The 17,225-nt window shown below is 47.4% G+C and overlaps 1 protein-coding gene across 3 annotated transcripts in view; it reads left to right on the top strand.

The window, feature by feature from the left end:
• Positions 1-17,225, top strand: part of SOX5 (SRY-box transcription factor 5) — a 738,693-nt gene that overhangs the window by 584,246 nt on the left and 137,222 nt on the right. For 2 of the 3 annotated variants that reach the window (XM_084809162.1, XM_084809161.1), the window contains exon 9: positions 15,268-15,414. The exons of the other annotated variant lie outside the window; for it this stretch is intronic. In XM_084809162.1, coding sequence (XP_084665288.1) covers positions 15,268-15,414 — 147 coding nt within the window. The remainder of the gene's footprint in view (positions 1-15,267; positions 15,415-17,225) is intronic. 3 annotated transcript variants of the gene reach the window in all.

Genomic DNA, 17,225 nt, shown 5'->3' with positions numbered 1-17,225 from the left:
TTTGGTCCAATCAAGCAGGGCTCTGGTCTGATCAAGCAGCGCTTTGCTTGATCAAGCAGGCATTTGGTCTGACCAAGCAGGTCCTTGGTCTGATCAAGCAGGCCTTTTGGTCCGATCAAGCAGGCCTTTTGATCCAATCAAGCAGGCCTTTGGTCTGATCAAGCAGGCCCTTGGTCCGATTAAGCAGGGTTCTTCATATGTTCTTATGATCTGGAGTATATTGCTCGAAAAAAATATTGAGTCCTTCATCTCAGTTGGTCCTCTTACAAATCAGTGGAATGGTACTGGCTCCCATGTTTTTTAAAAAGTGTATCATATGCACGTGAGTTTGTAACTAGGACAGAAAACCTTCAGTGACTAGGAAAAGATGGGTTGTCTTCAGCCTTGCTTTTTTTTTTTTCCTCACTAGCATCTTGATGGTCCATCAATGTGTAATTAACAAAGACAGAGGAGATACTCAGACTGTCTTAACAGTTAAGACATAACTAATCTGTGGGAAGTGATCCTGAGCCTGAACTCTAGCTTAAGAATATTAAAAGTGCCTTGCAAAGAATCCCAGCAACCAGCAAACACAACATGTTTACCTTCTCCCAGGGTAATAGCCTGACCATCAATTGAATATCGGTTGAGCCACAATTCAGGCAGACATCCTACCATTGTTGTGTGTACTGATATCATGTGATCTATGGACACAAACAGGTCAGACATCAGAAAGGTTTTATGTGACCACATGATCCACACTTACTCTACTGGGGGAAGGTATACATTACCACAATGGGAGCAGCCACAGAGAAGATGGCAACCACACCTCTCCCAACTAATTTATAAACCAGGTCTAAGTCTTTGAAGATTTAAGATACCCACTGAAAAGACTATAAAGACTTGGCTTAGCAGCTGATTTTCCAATGTATTTTAGCAGAATGCCCTACAACATTATGAAATAGACAGGCTCTTCTTTTTTTAAAATCTTTTCCCCCCTACCAGTCACATGAAACACATGACACAAATTAAATTGGCTCCAGATCCACTTATTTAGATACTCCAAATTCTGCCTTGGCCATTATGAAAGGCACCCAAGACATGGTGAATGTACACTTATGGGAAGATGGCAAAATACAGATTGTGTTTCACTGCACTGCTCTGCCATAGAGACTGTTGGCAGCATCCCTAGAGCATAAAATTAATCCAAATTTTGGAGCTCTCAGTTATAGACCTTTGAGTAGACACGGTCCTTTGTTTGATTGCTTGAGGGTGCCATAACTTTTCATTCTCTAAAATGTTGTCAGTTAACCATCTTGATGCACAGCATGCGGTCATTGCAGTGTCCTTTTCCCTGGTCTTGAGCCAGACGTTGTCCTGCCCTGGAATGATTAAATTTGAACAGACAGATTCAATAATGTCAAAGTTCAATCTTGTCTAAAAATATTAACATGCTGCACCCCATCCTGCATATTGTACATTTCATTCTCTGTTACAAGGCATGGCAGGTCTGTAAGAAGAATGTCATTGACTAAACAAGGGAGGAATAAAACCCAGGCAATTCTATCCATGTAATGTCACATCATGGGACTGTTTCATCCATGGTGGCCTTAGGCCATGGAAGTTGGTTTGCCAACTGACCATTTTTAAAGATGTCTTCTTTAAAGAAACAGACAGCCCTGTTTTGTGACCTTTGGGCCAGTTGCCAGATTTTTTGTGTGTGTGAAAGCCAGACATTTGGTTTGGCTGCCAAAATATTTGAAGTAAAAATCGACAGAACCATTTTCACTGAATGTGCATGCTTAAACTGTGTAGGCAGTGCTTGTGGAGTAGAGCAGTAGCTAGTTGAACGCAGCCCTCATGCACCACTTTACATGCTGCTAGATGTGAGATTGGACATTGCACATCCCTATATACTTTGAGGAGTGGAGGGAAGCAGAGCAGATGGTGTCAGACCAAGGGCAGCCAGCTACTTTGGGCAAAAGAGCCAAAGGCAGGCTGCAGAGTGGGGACAGATTGGTGGGAAGCGGGGAAGCAGAAAGTGTGGTTGGTGTGAGGTCAGCCATCTGGAGGTGCAGAGGATGGAACAGGAGCCTCTGCAGCAACAAGTCTAGTGTCTCATAATACTAGAACCTGGGAGCATCCCATGAAGCTGGGAGAAGGTAGGAGATTCAGGACAGATAAAAGGAAGGACTTCTTCACACAGCACATAAACTGTGGAATTCATGTCCACAAGATGTAGTGATGACCACCCATTTGGATGGCTTTAAAAGGGGGTTGGACAAATTCCTGGAGGAGAAGGCTCTCAATAGCTACTAGTCCTGATGGCTCTATGCTAACCTCCAGTATCAGAGGCAGTATACCTAGGACACCAGTTGCTGGGGATTATGGGAGGGAGGATGCCATTGCACTCATGTCCTGCTTGTGAGTTTCCTCTGGGCAGCTGGTTGGCCACCGTGTGAACAGAATGCTGGACTAGAGGGACCCTTGGTCTGATCCAGCAGGGCTCATGTTCTTAAATTGCCCAGACCAAGAGGTCAGCAGACTGCAACACTTTATATCCTTCTGTAGTACCTGATTAGCCTGCCAACACCACCTGATTTTCAAGAGCAGGAGGATCATGGGCTACTATGTCAAGATCCTGTCTGGAATTGCATATAGTCCCTTCCTTATCAAGCAGCTCCAGTGACAAAGAAGGAACTAGTGTCTGATACCCAGGGCTCGCAGTTGGAGCCCGACAATGCCTGGCAGGTGGCAATGGAGCAGCAGGGTGATGTGGCTTTGGAAGATGAGGAGAGGGTTCTCACACTGTGTGGCTCCACACACTGAGCCCAAAATGACAAAGGGTCTTGTGGTACCATAAAGACTTAATAATTTCTAATGGGCATGCGTTTTCATTGATTAGAGTCCATCCACATCATCAGATCTCATGTGGACTCTAGCATAGGAAAACTCATGCTATAATAAATGTGTTGGTCTTTCAAGTGCCATAAGACTCTTCATTGTTTTTGCTGCAACAGAGTAAAAGGGCTACTCATCTAGGCCATCCTTCCCCAACCTGGTGCCCTCCAGATGTGTTTGCTGGCTAAGGATTGAGGGAGTTGTAGTCCAGCACATCTGGAGGGCACCAGGTTGGGAAGACTAGGTATTAGTACCACCTAGATACCGGCATTTTTAAAACCACACACTGATAACTACTGGAGGCTGGTGGCTCCAATTTTGGTGGGGCAGTGATTTCATTCTGTGTTTTACCTAGAACCAGCCAGAACTCTCAAGGAGCTATCTAAGCTGCTGAACCCAATTCCCCAAAATGAGTTCAGCACCTTGGATAGCTCGTTTAGAGTTCTGGCTGGTTCTGACTGAAACCCAGAATGGAAGCACAGCCCCACCGAAATCAGAACCACCAGCCTCTGCTGCTGATTACCCTACTTGCAAGGTCTTATTGACAGAGGACACACAGGCAGGGTGTAGTACTTCTATCATAGCATCTTGAGTAGAGTTACTACCGAAACTGTGCCGAAAATCTTAGGTGAGTAATGGGAAAGGCACTTTCTCTCATTCACCAGAAACTCCGGTTAATGTGGCTTCTTTCTTGCTTTCTACTGAGCAGCGAAGTCATTAAAAAGTTGCACATCTGATCTGGTGCTTAAGGAATAGGGGACTGAGAAGTAGCAACACTGAGGAAGGGGATCATCCTTACAGACGTTATATCTGCTGGATTGGTAGATTTGTATTTTTTGTGGACCGTCCTTGCATAGATTTCAAACATCAGCATAGTGGACAGTAAAAGAGTGATAAGCTGCATGGTTATAGTAGGTGGAAATTGCGTTTGTCTTTTAACATTTCTGTTGTTGGTTGGAAGCTCAAATAATTTTCTGGATCAGACCAAAGCCATCTCTAGTCCAAGAATCAGTTCCCATAGTGACCAACCAGCTGCCCACAGGAATCCCACGACTAGGACATGAGTGCAATAGCACCCTCCTGGGTATTGAGAGGCATATTGCCTCCTATATTGGAGGTAATAGATAGCCATTAAAATTAGTAGCCATTGCTAGATTTATCTTTTATAAATTTGTCTAGACCCCTTTTAAAGCCATCCAAGTTGGTGGCCGTCACTACATCTTGTAGTAGCAAATTCCATGTTTTAACTATGCACTGAACATAAGAAGAGCCCTGCTGGATCAGACCAAAGGTCCATCTAGTCCAGCATTCTGTTCACACAGTGGCTGACCAGCTGCCCATGAGTGAAACAGTGCCCTTCCACCCATGCTCCCCAGCAACTGGTGCACATAGGCACAGTGCCTCTGATACTGGAGGTCGCACATAGCTATCAAGCGCCTAGTGGCCATTGATAGACTTCTCCTCCAGGAATTTGTTTAACCCCCTTTTAAAGCCATCTAAATGGGTGGGCTTCACTTGTGATAGCGAATTCCATAGTTTAACTATATGCTGTGTGAAGAAATCCTTCCTTATATCTGTCCTGAATCTCCCACCAATCAGTTTCATGGGATGACCCTGGGTTCTAATATTATGAGAGAGGGAGAAGAATGTATCTCTGTCCGCATTCTCCACACCATGCATAATTTTGTACATCTCTGTCATGTCTCCCCTTCCTTGCTTTTTTTTCCCAAGCTAAACTATCCCCACTGTTGCAACCTTCCCTCATTGGGGATATGCTCCAGCCCCTTTATCATTTTAGTGTGAAGAAGTTCCTCCCTTTGTCTTGAATTTCCCACCACTCCACTTCATTGGATGACTCTGGGTTCTAGTATTATGAGAGATGGAGAAAAATGTATATCTCCCCACTTATTCCACATTTTATATACCTCTTTTATGTGTCCACCCCGCCTCTTCCTCACCATTTTTTCCTAAGGAAGAAAGACCCAAACATGATATTTCCTTTTAAAGGAGTTGTTCCAGTCCCTTGATCACTTTAGTTGCCCTTTTCTGAACCTTCTCCAGCTCTGCATAAATATCCTCCTTGAGGTTCAGTTATAAGAACTGTATACAGTATTTCCAGGGTAGACACACCATAGATTTCTATTAAGGGACAGGCTGTTGCTCAGTGAGAGAGTGCATTCCTTGCTTGCAGAAGGTCCCACTTTCAATCCCCAGCATCTCCAGGTAGGGCTTGAAAAATTCTAGGGATGTACGAAAGTTCTGCCACGCATCTCGGGGAGACCAAATGCCAGCGCATTCGGCCCCCCGAAATCGGTGGTGGAACGGCCCGCCACCCCCCCAGGACGGGACTTACCTTGGGCGGATCTTTCTGGCGGCGGCTCTGGCGGTGGTTCGGCAGCGGCGGCGGCCAGTCTTCCGACCAGCTGCCGCCGCCGCCATTTCCAGTTAAAACAAAAACAAAAACAAAAAAAGTGATAGGCTACGTAAAGATTTACGTAGCCTATCACGGCTAGATTTTTAAAAAGCACCGTGATAGGCTACGTAAATGTTTACGTGATAGGCTACGTAAATGACTGACTTAAACAACAAAACAAAACGCGCATACACAAATGGCGGCGGCCATGGCCGCCGCCATTTGTGTTCCTTATTTTTGCACGTCTTAGTCTACGTAAACATTTACGTAGACTAAGACGGCGAAAATAAGGGGAACGCAAATAGCGTAGACACTACGCTATTTGCGTTCCCCTTATTTTCGCCGTCTTAGTCTACGTAAATGTTTACGTAGACTAAGACATGCCAAAATAAAGAATGCAAATGGCGGCGGCCATGGCCACCGCCATTTGCGTATGCGCGTTGTTGTTGTTTTTTAAAATCAGCCGTGATAGGCTACGTAAACATTTACGTACCCTATCACAGCTAACTGCAGGGACGCAAACGGCAGTGGCTACGGCTGCCGCCATTTGCGTCCGTGCTAGCCAGTGGCCAGATGTCCGGCTGCTGGCGGAGCCGGCCGGCAGCTCCGCAGAATCGCTGCGGAGCACAGCCGGCCGGCCAGGATTCCGTGGGGGAGGAACGGAGCGCCTCCCCCCCGGCCAGGATTCCAGGGAGAGGGACGGAACGCCTCCCCCCAGCGTCAACATAATCCGCGGAAAGGTAAGTCACTTTTGTACATCCCTAAAAAAGTCTGCCTTAAATTGTGGAAAGCTGCTTCCGGTCAATACTGGCAGTGTTGACAATACTGGGCTAGATGGACCAATAGTCTGACTCAGTATAAGTAGGGATGTACGGACTGAGTGAAATCCGCTCTCTCTTTCGCAGATTGTCAGGCTCCTTTTGTTCTGTCATCCGCCCACAGACGGATGCGAATATGTTTTTTTGATCATGCAGAAAAATATGGAAATATTTACATAAGTATTTACGTAAGCATTTACATAATTTACCTCAGTACGTAACATTTAGTATATTATCCCCCATTCCATTCAATGTTTCCTCAGCATGTTTTTCTACGGATTTATATGCGTAAATTTGGGGAAAGTAAAAAAACAATCCGAAAGTCCATGGTCTCCGCATGGCCTGAGGGGGGTGCTCCACAGTAGATTCCGCAGGTCGGATTCTTAGAAATCTGAGTTAATTTTAATCCGTCTCGAATTTCTCCAGCATCACTAAGTATAAGGCAGCTTCCTTAGGGATGGGGGAGAATTTCTCCCCGAAACTTCGGGGGGCCGAGTGCCAACGCATTCGGTCCCCCGAAGGTTCAGGGAGAAATTCTCCGCCACCCCCCCTCCACCCCCCGCCACCCCCCCAGGATGGGACTTACCTTTTACGAATGTCGCTCCCGGCAGCGGGTCCCGGCGGCGGTTCGGCAGGTCTTCGTCAGGGGCGGGGGCGGCAGCCGGTCTTTCGACCGGCTGCCACCACCGCCATTACAAGAAAAGTAAAAAAAAAAAAAACGCCCCTGTCATAGGCTACGTAACGATTAACGTAGCCTATCACGGCTAGATTTGCAAAGTCAGCCGTGATAGGCTACGTTAATCGTCACGTAGCCTATCACGGGTGACTTTAAAAAAAACAAAAAAAAACAAGCGCATACGCTAATGGTGGCCCCCATAGGGAGCCGCCATTCGCATTCCTTATTTGGTCCCTGTAGTCTACGTGAAGATTTACGTAGACTACAGCGAAAATAAGGGCAACACAAATAGCGTTGCCCTTGTTTTCGCCGTAGTCTACGTAAATCTTTACGTAGACTAGACATGCCAAAATAAGGAATGCAAATGGCGGCACCCATGGGCTGCCGCCATTTGCGTACGCGCTTTTTTTTTTTCCAAAGTCACCCATGATAGGCTACATGACGACTTACGAAGCCTATCATGGCTGACTTTGGAAATCTAGCCGTGATAGGCTACGTAAATCGGCATGTAGCCTATCACGGGTGTGTGTGTGTTGTTGTTTTTTTACTTTTTTATTTTGTAATGGCGGCGGCAGCAGCCGGTCAGGAGACCAGCCCCTGCCCCCGACGAAACGCCACCGAACCGCCGCCGGGACCCACCGCCGAGAGGGACATTCGGCCACGGTAAGTCCCTTCCCGGGGGGGCCGGGGGGGGCCGGCGGAGAATTTCCCCAACACTTTCGGGGGGCCGAATGCCTTGGCACTCGGCCTCCTGAAGATTCGTGGAGAAATTCTCCACCATCCCTAATTACTGGCAGACCCCTGAACTTAAGGACTAGGGAGAGTCCCTCCCCTTTTCCCTTGGATCCTCTGGGCGCAGCCGTTGTTTGCGCGCCAACCGGGCACTACGCCTCCTTTCCACGCCCTCCATCTGGCGCCGCTTTCTGCATCTGCGTCACGCGTCCACCAAGTCTGCTATCCATGCTCTGTCACTCCCTGGACTGCTATCTAAGCTAGGAATGCTGGTGGGAGGAATCTCCGTCAGCTGTTGGCCCTGGGAAAGAGGAGCGCGCTCCCCTCCCAGGAGCGACTGCTCTTCCTCAGAATCAGAACTACTCTGGGATTCTATGGGCTCACTGTCCACCCTGACATTTACTTCTACTTGGATTGCTGATTAAGGAATGAAACACCTTGACCTTTTCAACCTGGAGACTTAGGGCTAGAGATGGCGGAGAATTTCTCCCCGAAACTTCGGGGGGCCGAGCGCCAACGTGTTCGGCCCCCCGAACAAGTTTCGGGGAGAAATTCTCCTCACCCTCCCTGCCCCCCGCACCCCCCCCCGGGTCGGGACTTACCTTTGGCAAATGTCCCTCCCGGTGGCCGGTCCGGCCGGCGGTTCGGCGGGTGTTTGTCCGGGGCGGGAGTGGCAGCCGGTCTTTCGACCGGCTGCCGCCGCCGCCATTGCAATAAAAGAAAAAAAAAAAAAACGCCCCCGTGATAGGCTACGTGACGATTAACGTAGCCTATCACGGCTAGATCTGCAAAGTCATGATAGGCTACGTAAATCGTCACGTAGCCTATCACGGGTGACTTTAAAAAAAAAAAAAAGCGTGTAAGGATAATGGCGGCCCCCATAGGGTGCCACCATTCCCGTTCCTTATTTGGTCGCTGTAGTCTATGTAAAGATTTACGTAGACTACAGCGACCAAATAAGGAACACGAATGGCAGCTCCCTATGGGGGCTGCCATTTGCGTACGCGCTTTTTTTTTTTTTAAGTCACCTGTGATAGGCTACGTGACGATTAACGTAGCCTATCATGGCTGACTTTGCAGATCTAGCCGTGATAGGCTACGTTAATCGTCACGTAGCCTATCACGGGGGCGTTTTTTTTAAAAAAAAAAAACTTTTGAGTTCGCGGCCGGGCGAGGCGAGGCGCCTCCTCCCTGGCCTGAATTTCGGCCGGGCGAGGCGGGAAGCCTCCCCCCCGGCCTGAATTTTGGCCGGGCAAGGCGGGAAGCCTCCCCCCCGGCCTGAACTTCGCGGGGGGAGCAGCGAAGCGCCTCCCCCCCACCGCGAACAAGCTTCAAGGACAGGTAAGTGACTTTTGTCCACCCGTACTTAGGGCTGGGTCCAATGTAGGTTGTTTATACAATATCATGGTTCTGCTTCTGAAGCTAAACATTTCTAACCTAATTTGTCTGGACAAGAGACCAGGTGGGCATCATATGTGAGCTGCTCTGAGTTCTTCAAAGGAAGAGCGAGGTATAAGTGTAATGATGGAATGGGATGAAATTAATGGAATTTCCTATGGGGATATCATAAAAAATTGCCTCCCTCCCTGTGGGGACTAATCCCCTCTCCTCAGTCCCCACATTCATAACTGGGCAGAACTGATGCAAATGTTTTGAGTCTAGGTCTTTGCCTTCACCAGTGAGATCACACAACAAGATATAACACTATTGAAAAACTGGGACTGCTCTCTCTTCGTATGGACACTAATGCACAAATAAGATATAAAGAGCTCCTGACTTTTTTTTTTTGGACAGCAGCCAGGTTGGTCATAGCTGCTACAGTAACTGGAAATCAGCAAGCGAATGTTCTCTTATCGTATGGAAACAGAAAATTTCGGACCTTGCACTAAACATCTTCAGATATAGAGGCCAGGTAGAAACTGGCTTTTTCTAATGGAATATGGTATCTGTTTATTGAATTCGTTAATAAGGAGAAGAATACTCGACAACCTTCTAAGACACATAGAACCCTATGGCATGATTTATTAGGATGATGAGTGATAACTTTATCAGATAATCTTGCCAAATAGAAATCCTGAGTGATCAGGAAGACTGTAAAGAAATGGATCCATAGATGGTGTACTTAAATTTGTTACTGTTCATTATTACTTTGAAAAAAGCAATTAAAAAAAGTAACTGGGCATATGGGCTACATAGATTGGGTCCATTCAGTGTGAGTCTTCATGATCTTACGGTGCCAGGAACATGGACTTTAGCCTGTTTGGGAAACTGAACCAAGAGCATTCAGATGGAAATATTCTGCGTGCTAGTCTCAAACACCTTGAATTAGTCAAAGAGGGAGAGAAGTATAGAAGCACACATACACAATATCTTCTTGCATCTTTGGAAAGTACTGTGGAATCTATGAGTGTTTCCCATCCTACCTAATCACCTTGAAAGACTCCTTCAGACTCATCCTCAGAAATCACATACTTCTTTAGCATTCCACAGTCTGGTGTGCAACCTTCATTGCCCTGCTAATGTAAACAGTCAATGTTAAAAGAAGATCACCCAACAACAACATGCTTGATCGTAACATTGGTCACCGTGTCGCTGCATGTTTGTCCTTGCTCCGATTGTTATCATACCCAGCCTAGTTATACTTAGCATTATGGTGGAAAGCATCTTCAGCAGAGGTGCTTTCTTTTGTTGGCTTCCTTGTCCTTGAAATAATGGCCTAATACACATTGTAGATACATATCCCCACATGTCTGTACATTCATATGTCAGCCATTGTACAGCCTTTCCATTACCTTGGCCTACGCATGCTCCAAGCAGCTGGGAATTAGCATGTGAATCGATTCGGTGCTATGTGTTTATCCTGCACAAGCTGATCCTTCTCACAGAAAGCAGCGTGGCTCAGCTAAGGTGGCCACTCTTAACTTCTACTGGTAACTCAACCCCATTGAATGGGTTTCTGCCACTATAAGCATTGCTTTAGCACCCTACCATTTGTGGGACTTATAAACTACTATGTAGTCTGGTGGTTTTTTCTGAGCAGGTTCAGCTTAGGGTTAGGTCACACATTAGACTTTTAAAAATGCTTGTCAGTGTACTTTTACAAATACAACGCATAGACTCAGAGCTGGCCCAAAACATGTTGCTGCCTGAGGCAAAGGACAAGATGGTGGCCCCCAGTTCCATGGACAAAAGCCAACAGGAACTGCATTTACATCAACACCAGCAACGGGATAGCATCCTCCTCCACACCCCAGGGCAGCAGGCTAGCTGTGTCCTACAAGAGAGCAGAATGGTGGTGGGGGGGTTGCTACCACAGTTCCTCAATATCTTCCACCTGAAGCAGTTGCCTCACTCTGCCTAATGGTAGGGCTGGCCCTCCATGGATCATACAGGAGGGGGACTAGCTTTGTTTACAGAAAGCCTCGGGTTAAATCCCTGAATTCTAAAGAACTCTTTAGAACTCTAAAGGAGCTATCCAAGGTGATGAACCTATTTCGGGGATATAGTTCAGCACCTTGGATAGCTCCTTCAGAGTTCTGACTGGGTCTCACTGAAATCCGGAGTGGATTCACTGTCCCACCGACATTAGAGCCACCAGCCCCACTGCAGCTCTGCCTGAAATCCTGGAGGGTCATCGCTGGTCAGAATAGACAATACTGGGTTATATGGAACATTGTTCTGATTCAGTACAAGGCAGCTTTATGTATTCCTATGACTGATTAGAGCATAGGTGTGGAATCATTTTGCGCCTGAGGACCAAAGTTGCGCTGGGCTGGGCCCACTGGTGGCCACATGCCAACAGAGGGCAGATCACTTCTCAAAGTGGGTGGCACCACTGACGGCATCCTCCCTCCCATTTTCACACACAAAGACAAAGACACATTCACACAGAGAGAGGCTTGGTTGTGGTGTGACTCATTCACATGTGCACACACACATATCCCTGCACCACTGAGAGAGGCCTGGTTGTGGTGTGACCCAATTGTGTGACCAGATTGCCCTGTACCCTTAATAGCTGGGCAGAAGACAAAAGGTCTTTGCCTTGGTTGTTCAGGCTCTGGGAAGATCCAGACTAGATGATTGTAGTGTGTTCTGTGTGAGGCTGCCTTTGAACAGTGCTCAGAAAATGCAACCAGTCCAGAATGTAACTGCTTGGATCATATTGCTCTGATTCTGTAGCACCTTCACTGGCTTCCAGGTTTGGGACTTTAAAACACTAAATGGCTTGGGGTTGGGGACAGGATATCTAAAGGACCACCGTCTCCCATATAGGTCTCTCTTTACACTGAAATTGCCTTTGGAGGCCTTGCTTCATGTTCTCTTCGTGTTCCTGCACCCACTATTCTAATTGTGGCAGTGATGCTGTGGAATTCCTTCATTCTCAAAAGGATTCCTTTGGTGTGCTGTATCGCTGTGGGCTTCTAGATGCCACCTTAACACAGTTAGGGATGGCGGAGAATTCCGCCATGGATTCCGTGGCGGAACAGCCTCCTGCCCCCCCGCCCCCCCGCGGAATCCGCCCGGAACGGCACTTACCTGGGGCGGATGCGGCGGCAGCAGTTGTGGCGGCAGCGGCTAGTCTCCTGGCCGGCTGCGGCAGGGCTGCTGCCACCACCATTGCCATCCTTGGACCGTGATAGGCTACGCTAGGGATGTCAGAGAATTCTGCGACGGATCTCGGTGAAGCCGAATGCCAGTGCATTCAGCTCCCTGAAATCCATCGCAGAGCGAAGCCCCCGCCGCCCCCCCAAACCACGAAAGGCACACGGGATGAAGTCCCCACCACCCCCACCCCACGAAAGGCGTGTGAAATGGAGCACTTACCTGCTCCCATCCGCGCTGTTTTGCGAATGGCGGCTGTCCTGTGGCCGCCACTCGCTTCCTCCTCTTCATAGCCATGATAGGCTACGTAAATACTTACGTAGCCTATCACAGCTAATGCAGGGATGCTATTTGCATCCCTGCGGAGGCCGTGATAGGTTACATAAGTATTTACATAGCCTATCACGGCTCAATACAGGGACGCAAAAGGCGGCGGCTACGACAGCCACCGTGTGCGACCCTGCAGGGCGGCCCAGCGGCCGGATGTCCAGCTGCGGGCGGGCAGAGGTGGCTGGCGGCTCCGTGGCTTGGCCGTGGAGCGGAGCCGGCTGGGCATGATTCTGGGGGGAGGGACGGAGTGCCTCCCCACCTGTCGAGGATTCCGGGGGGAGGGACAGAGCGCCTCCCCCCCACCGCGGATTGCCCGGCATGGAGCCAGGTAGGTGTTTCGTACATCCCTAGGCTACGTTAGAATTTACGTAGCCTATTCACGGCTAACGTCAAAAAAAAAAAAAATGCAGCATACGCAAATGGTGGCGGCTACAGCGGCCGCCATTTGCATTCCTTATTTTTTTCCAATTTATCTTACATAAATATTTACGTAAGATAAAATGGCGGAAAAAAAGGGGAATGCAAATAGCGTAGTGGACGCTATTTGCCTTCCTTTATTTTTCGCCATTCTAGCCTACGTAAATATTTCAATATATTTAAAATATTTTAAAAAATAGCCTACGTAGGCTAAAACGGTGAAAAATAAAGGAATGCAAATAGCGTCCACTACGCTATTTGCGTTCCCCTTTTTTTCCTGCCATTTTATCTTACGTAAATATTTACGTAAGATAAATTGGCGAAAAATAGGGAACGCAAATGGCAGCCGCTGTAGCCGCCGCCATTTGAATACGCTGCAGTTGTTGTTTTTTTATGATAGCCATGATAGGCTACGTAAATTCTTACATAGCCTATCACGGCTGTCTAGCTGGATGCAAATGGCGGCCGCTACGGCGGCTGCCATTTGCGTTTGCACCAGGCCGTCCGTAGCCGGAAATCCAGCTGCGGATGGCTCTGGCCAGCTGCTCTGCGGCCTGGCCGCGTAGCAAAGCCGGCCATCCAGGATTCCAGGGGGAGGACCGGATCGCCTCCCCCCCATCGAGGATTTATCGGGGAGGGACGGAGCAAAGGTAAGTGAGTTTTGTACATCCCAAAACAGAGATATTGTGTATCCCTTTCAGAGACCTTTTGAGCTTAACCACTTGAAAAGGGCTGTGATTTGAATATTGGAGCTGAAGGTCTTTGCTGGTTCTATTGGTTTTTATCAACTGTTGCTCATTCACATTGTGTGTGTGTGTGTGTGTGTGCGCTGTTATTTTTTTCTTATTTTGTTTTTATTGTGCTTTTATGTTACCATCAGCCACCTCGTAGATGCGTATGAGTGAAAAGTTGGGGTATGCATATCTGAAATGATTAAATAAGTATCAGTAAGTGCATCTTTTTCCATCCCTGCCTGATAGGGAATGCCTCCAATGTTCCCCTGCTCCTACACAGTTTATTACTAAAGATGTAGGTTTTACTTATCATTTGGCGATGTAAGGAGCAGAAGAAGCTGCCTTATACTGAGACACACCATCTAGCCCAGTATTCTCAACACTGACTGGCAGTGGCTCTCCAGGGTTTCCGGCCAGAGTTTGTTTTGTTTTCTGCCCTACCTGGAGCTGCCATGGATTGAACCGGGGACCTTGGACCTCCTACATGCAAAATATGTGCTCTACTACTGAGTGATGCCCTCTTCCTCATAGGGATGGCGGAGAATTTCTGAGAATTTCTCCACGAATCTCAGTGAGGCCGAATGCCAATGCATTCGGCCCCCCGAAATTGGCAGTGAAATCTCCGCCACCCCCCCCCCTGGGATGGGACTTACCTCCTGCGAATGTCCCTCTCGGCGGCGGGTCCCGGCGGCGATTCGGTGGCGGTTCGGTGAAGGGCGGGGGCAGCGGCTGGTCTTCCGACCGCCTGCCGCCGCCGCCATTACAAAATAAAGTAAAAACAAAACCTCATGATAGACTATGTAACAATTAACGTAGCCTATCACGGCTAGATTTCCAAAGTCAGCCGTGATAGGCTACGTTAATCATCACGTAGCCTATCACGGGTGACTTTGGGGGAAAAAAAAAAAGCGCGTACGCAAATGGCGGCAGCCCATGGGCGCCGCCACTTGCGTTCCTTATTTTGGCACGTCTAGTCTACGTAAAGATTTATGTAGACTAAGGCGAAAATAAGGGCATGCTATTTGCGTTGCCCTTATTTTCGCCGTAGTCTACGTAAATCTTTACGTAGACTAGACGTGCCAAAATAAGGAACGCAAGTGGCGGTGCCCATGGGCCGCCGCCATTTGCGTACGCGCTTTTTTTCCCCCAAAGTCACCCGTGATAGGCTACGTGACGATTAACGTAGCCTATCACGGCTGACTTTGGAAATCTAGCCGTGATAGGCTACGTTAATCGTTACGTAGCCTATCACGGGTTTTTTTTTTTACTTTTTCTTTTGTGGCCGGGGAGACGGGGCACTTCTCCCCAGCCTGAATTTCAGCCGGGCGAGGCGGGGCGCCTCCCCACCTGCCCTGAATTTCGGCCAGGCGAGGCGGGACGCCTCCCCCCCTCGCCTGAACTTCGGGGGGAGAAGCAAAGCGCCTCCCCCCCACCGCGAAGCCAAGCTGCGAAAAGGTAAGTGACTTTTGTACATCCCTACTTCCTCATCATCTGAGCTACAGCTCCTTCCTCTTGGCACATGCCCTCACTGGCACAGACATCTCTGAAAGTGCATCTTTAGAGGGGGTAATGTTGGCCCGTGGGGGCTTCTTCTACTAAGGCTGATACTTTACCTAATGGGCTCTTTTTCTTTACCACTCTTTCTGTCTCTGATTAAAATTGCAGCAGTTGTATGCTGCCCAGCTTGCTGCGATGCAAGTATCCCCAGGTGGAAAAATGCCCGGCATTCCCCAAAGCAACATCAGTGCAGCAGTATCACCTACCAGCATCCACACCGACAAGAGCACAACCAGCCCTCCGCCCAAAAGCAAGGTACTGCTTTAAGATTTGTCTGTCTGGTTTTTCTCATATATGTTGTTTGTTAATAAGATTTCTGCATGTTGTATATGTGACTGTAGTATACTGCAGGCTCTTCTGCAATTAATAAAGGATAATTGTAAGCACTTTTTTGTGCCACTTCTGTGTTCTGTATGCTGCTTATTAGTGTACCAGCAATTATTCCAAGTCAACAAAGCATCCGATGTTGTGCCTAGCAACTAATTGTGTATGGATTCCATCAAATCATAGAGTAGGAGGCTCTTAGTGGTCATTTTTTCATGCACATTTTTCAAATGTACTCACACTGGTGGATGCTTTTTTTGGGGGGGGGGGTGCCTGTGAATCACATTGCAAGCTTAGAAATGTATGGACTTTGACTGCAGATTGCGTCCAAGTCTTTGTTCAGTCTGGAAGGTGTGAACTAGATAAATCCTGATAAAAATGAACTGAAATGAATTTCTCATACATCCATATATGAGGATAGGAGGAGGATCATGTACGCCGCCTTGAGCTCATTGGAGGAAAGGCGGGATATAAATGTAACAATAAAATAAATACATACATGCATGCATACATACATGCATACATAAATGTTTTTAGTCTGTTCATGCCAAGCTTAAAAGTTTCACAGGGATGTTATTTTTCTGAGTAGCCATGCTTAGTTGTGGAAAATAAATCCTTCTCCTGTGGGAATGGCGAAGCATATATTTTATTGCTATTGTTTCTGTGCTGCTTTTCAAGTAAATAATATGTAAAGTGACTTACAAAAACAAAACAATAAAGTACATAAAACCAACAGCAGATGTAATATCTTTAAAATTTAAAAGAGAGAGATCAATTAAACTCAGATAAAATCAGTACAGAAGCAGAAGTATACCCTAACCAGAAAAATAACTGAAAGTCACTAAAGCCACTAAAGGCCTTGGTGAGGAGAACACTCATGTTTTAACTTGTTTCCTAACAATAAAAGCACTGGTGTCTCTCTTGCCTCTTGGATCCAGCACTGATCTGAGATGCTCAGGTGCTGACTGTGGCCAGGACAGGAGTGAGGACTTCCCTGAAAAGGTCCCGAGCCTCTCACCAGTTGTCACTTGCCTGATGTCTCTCGGCAGGGTCTACAGGTGTTTGTGCAACTTCAGTACGATGGCCACGCTCCTTGGTTTAGCAAAAAGCACATGAATAGGAATGAGTTGTTGCAAGCTTTAGACTCATGTGCTTCCCCTCCCCTCTCACTTTCCCACATGGCCACAAGAAGGAATTCAGAAGCTTCTAGTTAACCAGGCTTTGCTCTGAGCCTCTGACATCCAGACCCACCAACTATAGTTAACATGGACTATGGTTACTTCAAATCAAACCAACATCAAACTGTGGTTTCTGAAGCTGGCTTGTTTAACCTTACCCTAGTTAATATTCACCCAGTTTCCAGTTCAGACAACATGGGAAGCCTTGGTTAAATAAAGTGGAAGCTGAAGTTTCCAAAACTCCTCCTCTCTGCTGTGTGGGTGGAGAAGTGTGAAGGGGAGCATCTGAGCCCAGGAAGAGGCTAGGCTTATTCATGCTGCAGTAAACCACATTTTTAGCATGATGTCTGGACATGGCCTATGACTCCTAAACCTATGATTCAGTGTGATGTGTGAAAATTCCAGGGCCTGTAATTGAAGTAAGCAATTCATAACATCAAAATGATAGCATGTCAGATAGAAGCAGCAGCTGCAGTTCGAAAGGGTAGAGGGTTTTCTTCAGCTTTTCATTGCTTAAAGTTAGGGCACCAGTTTCAAAAGCAGGGATGAATGAATATCTCAAGA

This window comes from Heloderma suspectum, chromosome 7 (assembly GCF_057233095.1).
Source record: "Heloderma suspectum isolate Gila_16-S chromosome 7, 16-S_ref, whole genome shotgun sequence".
Taxonomy (NCBI): domain Eukaryota; kingdom Metazoa; phylum Chordata; class Lepidosauria; order Squamata; family Helodermatidae; genus Heloderma; species Heloderma suspectum.
Note: the sequence above shows the minus strand (reverse complement) of the source record. Positions and strands in the feature narration are given on the sequence as shown.